Genomic DNA, 15,354 nt, shown 5'->3' with positions numbered 1-15,354 from the left:
AAGCAGAAACATGGTGAAAGAAAAACTAAGAGAACTGATGAAGAAACACAAAAAACAGATGAAACAAATATAGAAAGCACCACAAACATGAAAAATAACTGCTAGATAATTTTTGCCGGGGAAAGGGGATGTTTTATTCTAGGCCTCACAAAAAAAATCTCCTACAGCTGTGGCATGTCGTGTCGTTTTCTTTTGAGAAATTTTAGACAAGTGTAGGTTCCGTCCCATGCCAGATCCTTTTATAGCTGGGTCGGCCTCTGGTCCATATGGCCAGGTCTGGAAGCATCGTCTACCTACCCTAATCCGCATCGCCACGGCATCTCAGATTCGCCCTTCCCATTCCCGAAATCCTTCACACGCACACGCACACGCACACGCACACACACCAAAAGACCAAAACAACATGAATTGTTACCCCTTCGAGGGCTCGTGCATCGGTCACTTTCTTGGGCCTCATAGCGTGTCAGTGGTGCGTCGAGCCACCACCATGTGTCGCACGACGGGTGCACCCTCGGGATTTCATTTTTGCACATGTTTTTGGGTTTTATTTGATTTTTTTATATTGAGGCTTTTGCTTCTGTTTTCTCTTGGTTTTGCCAGATTTTTCCCCTTTCTTCGGGAAGCAGTGTTTTTTTTCATGAGAAACACAACATGTGCTTATGCGAGAAGAATAACTGTGCTTCCCTAAAAAGAAAAAAAGGTATAGTTGTAATTCTGTGAAAAGAGAAGGGAAGCATTGATGTGCTTCCTGAAAAAAGGAAAAACCACAACCGTGCTTTCCAAAAATGGAAAAGCACAACCTATACTTCCGCAAGAAGTGTCCTCCCTTACCCCCAAAAGTAAAAAGCACAATTGTGCTTCTAGGTTCCATTTATCCTTTTGGGCTCTGTTTGGAAGCAATGTTTTTGTAAAACCTTAGTATTTTGATACTGCAGTTTTTTATACCAACGACAATGAATACTTTAGTTTATGAAAACAACATTTTTTTAAAGTATTGTGGAAACAATGGCATGTTTGGCAATCAAAGTATACATCGTTGTCATAGGCCACCACAAAGACGAGGCCATTGTTGTGTTTCTCAGTTTTTTAAAAAGAGGTCCCAACCTTTTTTTTAATACTGCAAAAATACTACAGTTTTGTGGATACTGCAGTTTATAATACTACAATTTTAACTAGAGCCAAACACCTCAAAGTATTTAAAACCATAGTATTTTAAAATACTGTAGTATTCTTGAAATACTTCAAAAATACTTTGCAACCAAACACAGCCTTGGTTTTCATCGTTTTCCAATTTTTTCCTTTTTTTTGGAATTTCCTTTTTTTCCGTTTTGAGAAAAAAAATGTTTGTCAAAACCTATTAACATGGTTCGTAGTTCCAGATCTCAACGCGATAAGTTCAATGATAAAAAACAGTTCATGATTTATATGCACGGTTCAAGAGAGACGATGTTTTGAAAGAAAAAAAACTGAACCTGCGAAAAAAAGAGCAAAACTTCCAGATAGCGACAAGTAAGGCACATGCAGTACACCACTTGTTACAGTATATGAGAGTGTCCTTTGCAAGAGGTACATTTTAATGGCCTCTTTGATTCGCGGGATTCTGAAAACGCGACAATAAGAAAAGTATAAAATTGAAGTGGCAGGCCCACTTGAATCATGTATGATCAGTAAGGAGTGTTTGATGCCACAGGTAAAACAAAGAAATTGTGGTTGGAGTGGATGTTAGATTTCCTATGAAATGTAGTACAAAAGATTCAGTACGAAAAAAGTTCCATGGGATCCAATCTTATGAATAAAGGACCAAGATAAGAAAAACTCATAAGAATTTCAATCCTTATAGAATTCTTTTGAATCAGAGGAGCCTATAATTTTTTTTTTTGAGAAAAATCAGAGGAGCCTAATTAGATTTCCACAGCTGTGCCAGGCCGTGTTTGTTCTCAAAAGCCTTGTCTTGCCGGACCCTTTTTTATAGCTGGCCCGCGCCATGCCGGGCCGGGCCGGCCCATATGGCCAGGTCTGGCCAGCACCTACCGCACCGCACCGCATATCGCCGCGGCATCTAGATCCGCCCTTCCCATCCCCCAAATCCTCCACACACACCAAAGACCAAACACACTACCAGCCATGGCGCTCCGCACATTGGCCGCGAAGAAAACCCTAGGCCTGGCGCTCGGCGGCGCGCGGCCGCTGGCCGCCGCCAGGGGCGTGGCGACGTTCACGCTCCCCGACCTCCCCTACGACTTCGGTGCGCTGGAGCCGGCCGTCTCCGGCGAGATCATGCGCCTGCACCACCAGAAGCACCACGCCACCTACGTCGCCAACTACAACAAGGCGCTCGAGCAGCTCGACGCCGCCGTCAGCAAGGGGGACGCGTCCGCCGTCGTCCACCTCCAGAGCGCCATCAAATTCAACGGCGGCGGTAAGGCCCTTTCCCAGTGCTTCTCATCTGGATGCTCCCTGAGATTCGTTCGGATGCTCCTTTGATCGATTGCTAGTACAGGGCCGGAGGAATTGATGCGGGGATTAGTGCGGTATCGAGTACCAGACGAGTATCTGCAGAGTGAAAAGCGAAAAAAATCAAAGAGATAAGGGCAACATCGTGGCGGCCTCGGCCGCAACAGTGACGTACCGTCATTTATTTTCGCAATTAATTTCTGTCTTTCTGAAACCTCGCTCAACTCATCCTATCTCAGCGATTCTGTGGGATTTTCCTCTAGCTGCTCCCCAGCAGCATATCTGAACCTTGTGGTGGTCTGTAGTTCTGTTGGGCGATAACCAAGCAGAATACTACAGTTCTTAGTAGCAGTTATCCTTGTCACATGGTTTCATGTGCCTTTCCGGGCAGTTAACTAAGAACGAAATCTATCAAATTTGGACAAAAAATGGTTTTGTCATTCGAGCTGTCATTATTATTTTGAAACCGAGACTAAGGTAGGGCACGCTGGAGCTGTCCATCTCCTGGGAGATCATGCACCTGCACCCCAAGAAGCATCACGCCAGTTATGGTGGCAGTAAGACCCCCTGCTGCGCTTCTCCTGTGGTTCGTCTAGATGCTCTGATCGCTAGTATGGTGGTGACGCCGATGTCGGATTTTTTTTTTATGAGTTGATGTGGAGTTATTGCGTTTGTTTATTAATACTGATCTATGATGAAGAGTGTTATGCTCCCGAGTGTAGTATTGGTTGGTGCTTTTAGGATCCTATCATTTCTAGGGTTTTAGATGGTGGGTTTTTTCTTATAAGTCTTGGTTTTATGTTAATTCGTGTTTGGCTGGTCAAAAAACCACTAATTTGGAAACATTGTTTACGCCTTTCTTTGATTAGATATAGATAGTGCTGCTTCGTGATATCTGAAGTGGTTGCTCCTGAGTGCAAAATTTCATGACTTGTGCATTCTGTGCGTATTAGGAGTTTTGGGTTATTATTTGGTTTATTGGTGTTAACTTGGTTGTGCTTTTATTGATTTTTTTGGCACAACTGCTTTTATGGATTCGTTGCCATATGGATCCTTAATTGCAAGTACTTGTTAGTATCATTAGCTATATGCATAATTGAGGTGGGGATGTCTGGTAATACATTTTTTTGTGTTTCATCCATAATCATAATTGTGACTTGGTTGCAAGTTGCAGCTGTTGAAGGGGTCATTGTAGTGGATGTTCATGTGTATATTGGTTGGTTCATTGAGATATTCCTAGCACTGATGTTGTGAACTGTGCTGAATTTTAGGACATGCTGAGCTTCAATTTTTTTTTTGAATTACTGATACTGGTGCTTGATGCGGACAAACAGTATAAGTGTCAATGTTATAAAAGTATGAATCCAAGGTCTGCTGATATTTTGTGTTTTGCTCCACTTGGTTTTGTAGTTTGAAAGAATTGCTTGACATGCCCATTGCTTCATTGCTTCTTTCGCAAAATCGACCATGTCACAACCTATTCAACCTTGAGTATTGCCCTGGAGGTTTCCTTTCAATTTTATTAAAAAAAATCTAGGGATTTGAAACTAGTTGAACTTCTATATTTGGGGATTAGGTGCTTGTGGCGCTTCGTGGTTTGATTGATACCTTTGACGATACCTTTTTTTACTTCTGATGGAACCATGCCAAACTATAGTTTTTGTGCGTGCATCGTTAGCTACTGAGACACAAAAATAGAGTGTTATTGGATTCTATTCCCTGCTCATATCTGCACATTAAAGTACTCCCTCCGTTCCATATTACTTGTCGCTGATTTAGTATTACAACTTTGTACTAAATCAGCGACAAGTAATATGGAACGGAGGGGGTAGGAATTAAGGATACTACCATGTGACAAATGAGATGCATAATTTTATGCTTCTGCTAATAATTCCATCGATACTCGTATGCATTCGACCTGGCTTCTCACTTCATTTTATTATGTCCTAACTATTAAAATTGTTAACAATACCAAGAAACTGTGCGACTAGAGAATTCGTAAGGATGTGATGCTGAACCTCTACAAAAATGACGACCTGGAATAAATTCATTGGCTTGATATTGTAAATATGACATTCGTCTAAGCCTATCATTTATTAATGTAGGCGATTTTTTACCATGTTGCAGGTCATGTTAACCATTCAATCTTCTGGAAGAACCTCAAGCCTATTAGCGTAAGTATCTAACCGATACCCTTTTGCTCAACCACAGCCCTGCCCTCGTTCTCTTTTTTTTTTCTGTTAAGACCTCCACCATTTCAAACAGTTAAAATGTTTGGTGCTTTACAGGAGGGTGGTGGTGAGCCACCTCATGGCAAACTTGGCTGGGCCATTGATGAGGATTTTGGTTCTATTGAGAAACTTATAAAGAAGATGAATGCAGAGGGTGCTGCTTTACAAGGATCTGGATGGGTGGTATGTAATTTATGCACTGTCTCGTCCGCATTACACAGTATTTTATCTGGTGAAGGTGCTTTGTTAATATTCACATGTTTGTTATGCAGTGGCTAGCTTTGGATAAAGAGGCCAAAAAGCTTTCAGTTGAAACTACTCCTAATCAGGTGAAAGTTCTCATCCTTACTTGGATCATAGATTCGTAGTGTTCCTAAAGGACAGTTTATACAGTCTTCACACTAATTTACAATTCAATTCATTTCTACCATTTCCCCGTTATGCTGCCAAAGTGCCAATGCTTGTTGGAAGAATCAGTAATTAATCCATTCTTAAGCAACTAAGCATGCAGTTAAAGATAACCATATTTCTGAAAGGGCGATATTTCTCAGTGCTCTGTACCGTTGTGAAGATCACCGAGTTGTCACTGCGATGTAACCCCAGGCCTCATATGTCATCCTCACTTTTGTTGGTTTTTAATTGATGGAGAAATGGTCACTAGTGAAATATCATAAGTAGTAGGATATTCAGTAAAAGCAGTACACATGCCATGGGAACTAATTTCTGGGGCTGTTGATGTGACAAACAGGGTAGAAAAAAACAGATATGACAAACAGGGGTTGTGTTCTGGAATTCAGTAGTCACCTGCTGCAAGGCCGTAGAGTTCTTTATGAGATAAAAAGGATATCAAGCTTCAGTTTGATTAATAGTTGACATTAAAGCAAATCTTATACATTGACTTATAAACATTTACATGCCTGTCGTTTTGTTTTTTCCTTTAATTCTGCACGTAGTGTCTTGAAGAGACCAATTTATTTTTAGCTGAGCTATGTGAAATTGCAACCCTCACAATCTCCACGAAGGCATTTATAGTTTGTTTTGCATCCTACTTTGATCAACTTAAGAAGTTTTTATTACCATGTCGAAACTTTGTGTATGGAGTTATGGCACTGCGAATAATCCCCCCGTGTGGTGCCTGGGGTTGCCAGTAGTTTTTTTTTTCCTTTTCATGCTTCAACTTTTGAGGTAATTTTCATGTGCATACAACTTACTTATTGGACCTTGCAGGACCCTCTTGTGACCAAAGGGTCAAACCTGTATCCTTTGTTGGGAATTGATGTCTGGGAGCATGCGTACTACCTGCAGGTAATCTCATTTTCTAACCGAAGGCTATTCTATTTGCTCTATTGAGCTGTAATGTTGGTGATGTTGCCATCCTTCTTTTTTCAGAATCTGCCTCATATAACCATAGTTGATAAGATTTCACTTGGCCCACTTGGTCTTTTCTCTTATTATTTTCCATTGTCCCGCATTAGTAGTGTTTCTGTGACAAAGCTATTGCCTGAAAACTATCCAGCCATTTTGGACATGCTAATTCCCAGTACCGTAGGAGTCACAGTATTCCCTATGGTATACCTGCATTTTTACAAGGTCCTTGCTGAAAGCAAGACTAGTAGAGCTCATGTCCCTCTTGTTAAAAGAAAACACGAGTATAACAGGAGTGATATCAGTGTGCTCCATGGTTATATGTCAAAAAGGTTGCAAGAAATATGGTTGTATATGAAGGTTAACTTTGCAATGGTCCTGTTGTGGTAGATTTAGATGTATGCAGCCTGAACGGGAAAGAATCAAAGCATAATCATCAACTCAGCATATCAACCATTGTGTTGAACATACTCCCTCCGTCCGAAAATACTTGTCATCAAAATGACTAAAAAGAGATGTATCTAGAACTAAAATATGTCTAGATACATCCCCTTTTATCCATTTTGATGACAAGTATCTCCGGACGGAGGGAGTATGTGCCAAAAATGTTTAATGCACGGGGGGCGTAGCAGCCACTATAGTATTATTCTGCCGGTCTAATAAATTGAACTGTTTTGATTTTATTTTTATATTTTTATTGAGATGAATGGAAATTGAAAGATCTCTTTGCCAGTGCTAAGCGTATATTGTTATTTGTGATTGCAGTACAAGAACGTGAGGCCGGACTACCTGACCAACATCTGGAAGGTGGTGAACTGGAAATATGCCGGAGAAGAGTATGAAAAAGTGCTTGCGTGATTTGTCTGATGAGTAGACAGACGGTACTTTGCTCGCTCTTGAGTTTGTATATGCAGTAATAAAAGTGGGCACTATTCCACTGCCGGGATCGTCTGTACATTGCATAGAGGTGGACTACTGTCTAATGCGCACTACAGTGCCTGTCCATTTTGGTACTTGTTACTGTGCCTGCTGTGGCTAATAAACTCATTCGCTAGTGCTGTTGCTGTCCTTGTGTGCACGTATTGGTATGGATGGATGAGCTTTATGAAATAATCTGCCGAACTTTTGATCTTGTGGTGAAGTTATCATGCATGGATTAAGCACACCAAGCATACTTCTACTGATTTGGGTGTGCAGTATGCCAGTATTAATCTAATCTTGCTACTGTCCTGATTTGGGTGATAATTTTCAAACGAACTCTGTCGGCCTAGCTTTCTCGCGCGCTGTCATTAGCAGGCGTTTATATTTTTTTTTGAGATCAATTAGCAGGCGTTTATAAGTAGGACGCGTCTAGCGAGCGGCAGGGCGCTCGCTAGCGCTCTGCAGCGGCTGCCACTTTTAGCAAGTTTATATCCTCATCAAACAAAAAAGGAAAGATTATTTCCTATTGTAAATAAGGTAGAAAGGGCATGCAGCATGTTTTTAATTACAGATTGAAAAGCAACTAGGTGTGAACACAATAATTTAGAGTTTCTTTTCATTTTAAAAGCCATAACTTTAGAACCAAACATCGAAATTAAGATCCGCTTTCACCGTTGGAACCCTTACGACGTGCTCTTCGAAACTAGATCCCGCATGGGTATGTTTTGATGAAATTTTTTTGTGCAATTTAGTACCTCGTTTTGTGCAACTGCCTAGTAGTCAATGTGCAACTAGCAGACCGTGGATGTGCAACTTCCCGCCTACCCCGTGGATGTGCAGTTTTCACTAATGTCACCTCCACCCTCTCAAACTACCCCTTCCAGTGAGATGAGCAATTTCGTCCGTTGCTCGGGCCAACTGCCTAGTAATTGACGTGCAACTTTCCGCTTGCCCGTGGATGTGCTTTCACTATTTACTGCCTCCGCCAACTTTCTATTAGTGGTTGTGCAACTTCGGATACTGCCACGGCCAACTGTCTAACAGTGATTTGTAACTTTATCCTATACCCCATGGATGTGTAGTTTCCCTTCTAGCACACGGTCCAAACCACCCCTACTAGTGAGATTCACAACTCGCACTCTATGTATATGTAACTTTTCACAATCCTCATGAATGTCAATTGTTTGCCATTCAACTGTCCTTGCTTGTGAGATGTGCAACTTTGTATGTTGCTCTGGCCAACTACCTAGCAGAGTATGTGCAACTCTGTTTGTTATCCCCGCCAATTGAAAATACGTGTCCACAAATAGGAAGGGGAAGGAGTTGCACATTGACTAATAGGCAGTTGGCTTGAACAATAGACTAAGTTGCACAAATCGCTTGCAGGGGAGGTGGGAGTAGGGTGCACCGACAGTGAAAACGACGCATCCACGAGTAGGGAGGAGGGTTGCACAACGACTACTTGATAGTTGGTCGGGATAATAGACTAGTTGCACATTAAAGTTGTCATGGTTGCTACATTGCAACCTCATGAAATCCAAAAATTGGTTTTGAAAAAAGTTGCACGATGTAATACTAAAGTTGCACAATACAATACTAAAGTTGCACAATATAACATGAAAGTTGGCATCGAAAAAAATTCGTCGAAACATGCCCATGCGGGATCTAGTTTCAAAGATCTCGTCACGAGGAATCCAATGGTGAAGACAGATCTGAATTTCGATGCGTAGTTTAAAAGATATGGGTTTTTAAAAAATTGAAAATCTGAAATAAATACACGTTGATCTGTTTTTTCCATTCACATATAGTATAAGTCTGATCGCAGTTAATGCCATCAATCACATGCACTAAGAGACAAAATATGCCCATGCATGCATTCAATAAGTGACGGAGCCAGCGTAATATGCGGACAAGAGCCGGCCGCTCGATTCGCCTAAATAGTGCGTAAGCACTTTTTAGATTTCAGGTTATAAGTAAGTATGGAAAAGGAAATAAAGTGCTAAGGTATTACCGGGCCGATGCACTGTCCACGGACATCACTGTGTTGGGGAACATAGCAGAAATTCAAAATTTTCCTACGTGCCACCAAGATCTATCTATGGAGAAACCAGCAACGAGGGGAAGGAGAGTGCATCTACATACCCTTGTAGATCGCTATGCGAAAGCGTTCAAGAGAACGGGGTTGAAGGAGTCGTACTCGTCGTGATCCAAATCACCGGAGATCCTAGTGCCGAACGGACGGCACCTCCGCGTTCAACACACGTACAGCCCGGTGACGTCTCCCATGCCTTGATCCAGCAAGGAGAGAGGGAGAGGTTGAGGAAGACTCCATCTAGCAGCAGCACAACGGCGTGGTGGTGGTGGAGGAGCGTGGTACTCCAGCAGAGCTTCGCCAAGCACCGCAAGAGACGAGGAGGAGAGAGGTAGGGCTGCGCCAGGGAGAGATCAAATCGTGTGTCTTGGGCAGCCCAAAACCCCCACTATTTATAGGAGAAGGGGAGGAGGGTGCGCCCCCTCTAGGGTTCCTACCCCTAGGGGGGCGGCAGCCCTAGATGGGATGGAGGGGGGCGGCCAAGAGGGGGAGAAGGGGGCGCGCCCTAGGGTGGGCCTTAGGCCCATCTGCGCCTAGGGTTTCCCCCTTCTCCTCCTAGCTGCACCTTGGGCCTTGTGGGAGGCGCACCAGCCCACTCAGGGGCTGGTCCCTTCCCACTCTTGGCCCATGCAAGCCTCCGGGGCTGGTGGCCCCACTTGATGGACCCCCGGGACCCTTCCGGTGGTCCCGGTACGTTACCGATAAAACCCGAAACTTTTCCGGTAACCAAAACAGGACTTCTCATATATAAATCTTTACCTTCGGACCATTCCGGAACTCCTCGTGACGTCCGGGATCTCATCCGGGACTCCAAACAATATTCGGTAACCACATACAAACTTCCTTTATAACCCTAGCGTCATCGAACCTTAAGTGTGTAGACCCTACGGGTTCGGGAACCATGCAGACATGACCGAGACGATCTCCGGTCAATAACCAACAGCGGGATCTGGATACCCATGTTGGTTCCCACATGTTCCACGATGATCTCATCGGATGAACCACGATGTCGAGGATTCGATCAATCCCGTATTCAATTCCCTTTGTCTAGCGGTATTGTACTTGCCCGAGATTCGATTGTCGGTATCCCGATACCTTGTTCAATCTCGTTACCGGCAAGTCTCTTTACTCGTTCCGTAACACATCATCCCGTGATCAACTCCTTGATCACATTGTGCACATTATGATGATGTCCTACTGAGTGGGGCCAGAGATACCTCTCCGTCACACGGAGTGACAAATCCCAGTCTCGATTCGTGCCAACCCAACAGACACTTTCGGATATACCTGTAGTGTACCTTTATAGCCACCCAATTACGTTGTGACGTTTGGCACACCCAAAGTATTCCTACGGTATCCGGGAGTTGCACAATCTCATGGTCTAAGGAAATGATACTTGACATTAGAAAAGCTTTAGCATACGAACTACACGATCTTTGTGCTAGGCTTAGGATTGGGTCTTGTCCATCACATCATTCTCTCAATGATGTGATCCCGTTATCAACGACATCCAATGTCCATGGTCAGGAAACCGTAATCATCTATTGATCAACGAGCTAGTCAACTAGAGGCTTACTAGGGACATGGTGTTGTCTATGTATCCACACATGTATCTGAGTTTCCTATCAATATAATTCTAGCATGGATAATAAACGATTATCATGAACTAGGAAATATAGTAATAACTAATTTATTATTGCCTCTAGGGCATATTTCCAACACACTGTTCAATAAATATTGTGATGTCACCCTCATTTTTTTGTGATGATCCATTTGGAAAAGGTTGCAATGATCCGGAGGCGCGTCGGTTCACGTCAGCTCGATCTTTTTCCTTTCCTTAAGTCCACCTAGAAAGAGGGAGGTTCATATTACAACCTTGAACTGCCATCAGAATATAATATACAACACTGAAATATAAAAAACCTTGAACTTTTAAAACCGGACAAGAAACAAACTTGGAGGACCGGTTTGAGACTGATTTTGGCTGCGTGCCGTTAATCAATGAAAAGAATTAGGATATAAGATGCCTTTAGATGTCTCTTTAGAAGAAAAAAATGCCTTAATCGAAAAACCATAAATTTAAAATAAACCTGACCACCTTGGCATTGCGCCATAGGGCTTTTTCCTGCGTCGAACAAACCTAGGCCGGTGTGAGAAAAATAAACTCAAATGTTCAGTGTGGTACTACTCACGCCCGAACGCGACACTCCGAGGTTTATTTACCCACCGAGCCAGCCGATGGACCGGCACTTGGATTGTCCCCTCCATCACCAGAGTGACGAATGGAGGAGAGACAAATCCCCAAGCTCGCCAACAGAGATTGAGATAAAGAAGGCTTTTGACCTGGTCGCCTTACTAGAAGGTAAAAAAAGCGTCGCGCCTACTAGATTTGTGTATATAAGTCATTTAGGACAACTTGGTTTTTCTAAATAGGATATTAGAGAAATATTGTGGTTTTATTTAGAAGCCACTATTCTAAACAATCTGATGTGGTTGATATCAATAAATTATAAGTAGTTTCATAAAACTATAGTATGTATCTCTAATATTCCTTCCGTACCGGTGCATAAAGTCATCTTAGGTTGTTCACAGCGACCAAGGTGCATGGAAAACGAGAGAACTTAATGTTTATTTGCTAATTAATACCAATACATGCAATGAACTGACCACTGCATGCCGTGCTAGGTAGTCTCAAGTCATTGAAAGTATACACGCTTCACATCTTTTATTGGTTGATTCTTTTATTCATGTCAAGAAACAAAAAACAAGGTGGAAGTTAATGCATCGCATCTAAGTGTTTCAAAATTACTTGGTTTTCGTAATGTGTCTAATGCACCGGTACGAAGGGAGTACAGTGGATCTTTTTATTAGTACTTCTGTTTGTAAATGTAAGATGTTTTAGCAGCAAAATTTCAATTGCCAAAACGTCATACATTTAGAAACAGATGGTGTTTTGCGGAAGAGGTTTGGACTTTTTTTGTTTTCTGAACCAGAACGAGAAAACCCATGGTTTTCGAAAACTGAAATATTCGTTGTCCGGAACATTACACCGTGGGGTTCCAGATTGCTGCGAGTTTTTTTTGTTGAGAGAGATTGCTGCGAGTTGAGAAAGAACTTTGCTGCAAAAGTCGGGCTTGGTACGAAAATGAAGTCAAATCTTTGTTTTGAGAGGAAATGAAGTCAAATCTTGGGCGCGCTACAATTGGATCACACCCGAACGTGCGCTTCTCTTTTCCCACATGTACGTGCGTACCGTGTGACAAGTCTTTTCTTTTCCCACACGTACGTACGTACGTGCGGACCACTCACACTCATCGACCACGCATCCATCCATCCCCGATCTCTCTCGTCAGTGAGTTGTACTCTACAGTACATCACGACACGCGCATCGTGTTCGTCGACGATCTCTCCATTCTTTCCCATAGTAATGTTTGTATAGCACGTAGTACGACTTGAGTTCCCTGGTGAAGCAAGCATGCAAACGGCCGGCGCCCATGACCTGCCCGACTGATGCATGCTACAGTGCTCTATATGTAGCAGCATCATCAGTAGTTAGATCGATACTACTGTTTCACTGTGCCATCGCATCCATCATCGGTCGCCACCTGCTTTTTTTGCTCGCCAATTATTAGCATCACCACCTCCTTGCAGGCAAACCTTCAGTACGTACGTGCTTAATCGGCTTGTTCTTTCACGTAGCGTAGGACTACGTACAATTTTATGTGAAAAAAAAAATGTACATGAGCTTTTCTGAGAGTACGTGACTACACTTGTGTTTGGAGTAGGTAAAGAAGACGGCGGAAGTCAGGGCACTGTAGCTACATATATGTGCAGCAATAATGCGGTAAATGACAGGCGGCCGAAGATTCGCTCGCTCTGCCAAACTTTATTTGCTGCACGCATGCACACTGGCGCGCGCGCGCGCGCGCGCGCGCGCACACACTGAGAGCTGACAGTCCAGCATTTCTTTTTGACGGGCACAGTCCATCACTTTCAATTTCCAAATGAGACTGAGTTTACTCAAGTTAATGATGGATAAATATGCAAATTATTTAACCAAGGACACGCAACGCGAATGAAAGCTCTTTTCATTAGTTAGTTGACGATTCCTAGCTTAACTGTCATGCCAAACCGAGGCGGCGTATGTATGTAAGATCTGACAGTGGTAAACCGTGGAATGTACACAAAGAGAAGAGGAAAATGTCGAGCAAAAGGAACAAGCATATGCATTTCGCGACAACCTCTAATGACCATCAGGCACGTGAGCGTACAAGTGAGTAACCTTGACGGCAGAGCTAGACAGCCAGCAGCATGCAGCTGACCACCCTCTCATAGTCTCAGGGCTTCTCGACCGCCAGCTGCTGCTCGTCCGGGCCGACGGAGTTGTGCCCCTCGGACGGGGCGGAGGGCGGGATGAGCCTCGCGCGCGGCAGCCCGTAGCCTCCAGAGCCCATCGACGGCCACCTGTTGCCGGCGAAGTCGACGATGCCTGATCTCGACCCGTCGACGGCCAACAAGACGCCGGCGGCGAAGAGGAAGAAGACGAGGAGGAGGGTAGTTGCTCCTCTGCACCGCATTCTTTGACGCATTGATTTCAGAGGCGAGGTTTGGTCAGGATGGGATGGAATGGAGGAGAGCGATGAGCAATCGCGTATATATACACGGATGGAGAAGGGTAGGCCGGCGCGTGGGCATGGGCGAGGTGAGGTCCCGAGCTTGTAGGTGTAGGTGTACTGTGCTACTGGCTAGTACGGCGTGACGGGACGAGAGAGGAGGAGTGGCCCATGACGTGTGAGAGAGTATAATTAATCCTCAAAAGTTGGAACAGGAGTACGTAAAATGTTCCTACAGGATAATACTACTGTACGTACGTACTTGGACCTCGATCTCATGCATGGCATGAAGTGCAGAAGTGGATAACCGAGATCTCTAATCCGACTCAAAGTCGGAACGGGAGCAGCACCACGTAATGCTGTCACGGAGTGGAATAAGTCTGTGTCTACACGTATGGCTCTTCAAACGGAAAAAAACATGGAGCTTTTTGCTGACTTGTTCCTGTAGTCGAAGTCACGAAGAAAGATGGATCCACCATTTTATTCCCCTAGCTAGGACAGATCCAGACATGCAAATCCTGCTAGCTCGTTTCCCGGCTGAGTTCGTGTCAGGTCGAGATGTGTTAATAAACCAGAGAGTCGCGCGTGCTGTACTCCCTTCGTTTTTTTAGTTTGCATATAAGGTTTAGTCAAAATCAAATTTTATAAAATTTGACCAACTTTATAGAAAAAATATCAACATCTATAATACAAAAGTTATATGTAATAAAAATTAATTCCATAATGCATTCAATAACTTTGATTTCATAGTGTGAATGTTGATATCTTTTTCTATAAAGCTAGTCAAATTTTACAAAATTTGACTTTGACCAAATCGTATATGCAGACTAAAAAAATGGAGGAAGTACCTCGTACGTATTGTACAAAGACACAACTACTCGCCGATGTATCCAGTGTGTTTCCGAAACAAAACAAGTTGTGAGAGGTGACACTTCAGTATGGTAGGTAGGTCAACTCTGCTACCTTTTCAGCTTTGTTATGTCTGTTCTTACGTGACTTGTACTTTGTTCATTATGATGTGAATGAGACACGTATTACCATGCAAAAAAAGAATTGTGAGAGATGACAGTTCAGTATGGTAGGTAGGTCAACTCTGCAAACCAAACAAACAACCCAAATACTTATTAGTGCAGCTGTATTAATTGGGCATTCTGAGTGCAAGCCATAAATGGTAATTGGCACCCCGTGTCATCATTACACTACGGAAAAGGAAAGTATTTGGTCCTCATCTCATCAAATGCTCCCTATTTTGCACTAATCAGTCAAGAAAAGAAAAGTGCGTGCATTTATTTGTGTTTCATAAAATTTAAAAAGCTATAACTTTTTTATTCGAGTATCGGCATTCAGATTCGTTTTCACTGTTGGGTTTCTCGCGCCGAGTTCTTCAAAGCTAGACCTCATATGTGTATGTTTCGACAAACTTTTTTAGAGCAACTTTGGCACTACAAATAAGCAACTTCATTCCACCATGTATATTAGTGAATTCGCCTAGTAGCCTTCTAATTAGTTGTGTGCCGTAGTGTTATAAGTGGTCACCATGGTTGCTAAGTTGCATATATTAGTAATACTATAATAGTGAACACATTTCGAAAAAGAGGTAGGTAACTCACATCACATCACCTTCATAAGCAACTTTTCTTTTACTAGAGGCAACTTCACTACATTTCAGGTCCTAACT

At 43.0% G+C, this 15,354-nt stretch overlaps 1 protein-coding gene across 2 annotated transcripts; it reads left to right on the top strand.

Moving 5' to 3' along the window:
- The first annotated feature begins 2,050 nt into the window (after nt 1-2,050).
- LOC119356968 (superoxide dismutase [Mn] 3.1, mitochondrial) lies at nt 2,051-7,182 on the top strand. Of its 2 annotated transcripts, XM_037623954.1 has the most exons (7): nt 2,051-2,166; nt 2,197-2,419; nt 4,582-4,628; nt 4,743-4,868; nt 4,958-5,014; nt 5,913-5,990; nt 6,816-7,182. In XM_037623954.1, exons 1-7 carry the CDS (start codon nt 2,125-2,127, stop codon nt 6,906-6,908), a joined length of 666 nt encoding a protein of 221 aa, XP_037479851.1. In that variant the 5' UTR covers nt 2,051-2,124; the 3' UTR covers nt 6,909-7,182. The 2 variants fall into 2 exon arrangements, with proteins under 2 accessions (XP_037479851.1, XP_037479850.1); XM_037623953.1 differs by having other exon boundaries at nt 2,080-2,419.
- The last annotated feature ends 8,172 nt before the right edge of the window (nt 7,183-15,354 follow it).

This window comes from Triticum dicoccoides, chromosome 2A (assembly GCF_002162155.2).
Source record: "Triticum dicoccoides isolate Atlit2015 ecotype Zavitan chromosome 2A, WEW_v2.0, whole genome shotgun sequence".
NCBI lineage: Eukaryota > Viridiplantae > Streptophyta > Magnoliopsida > Poales > Poaceae > Triticum > Triticum dicoccoides.
The sequence above is the reverse complement of the archived record's forward strand: the minus strand, read 5'-3'. Positions and strand labels throughout refer to the sequence as shown.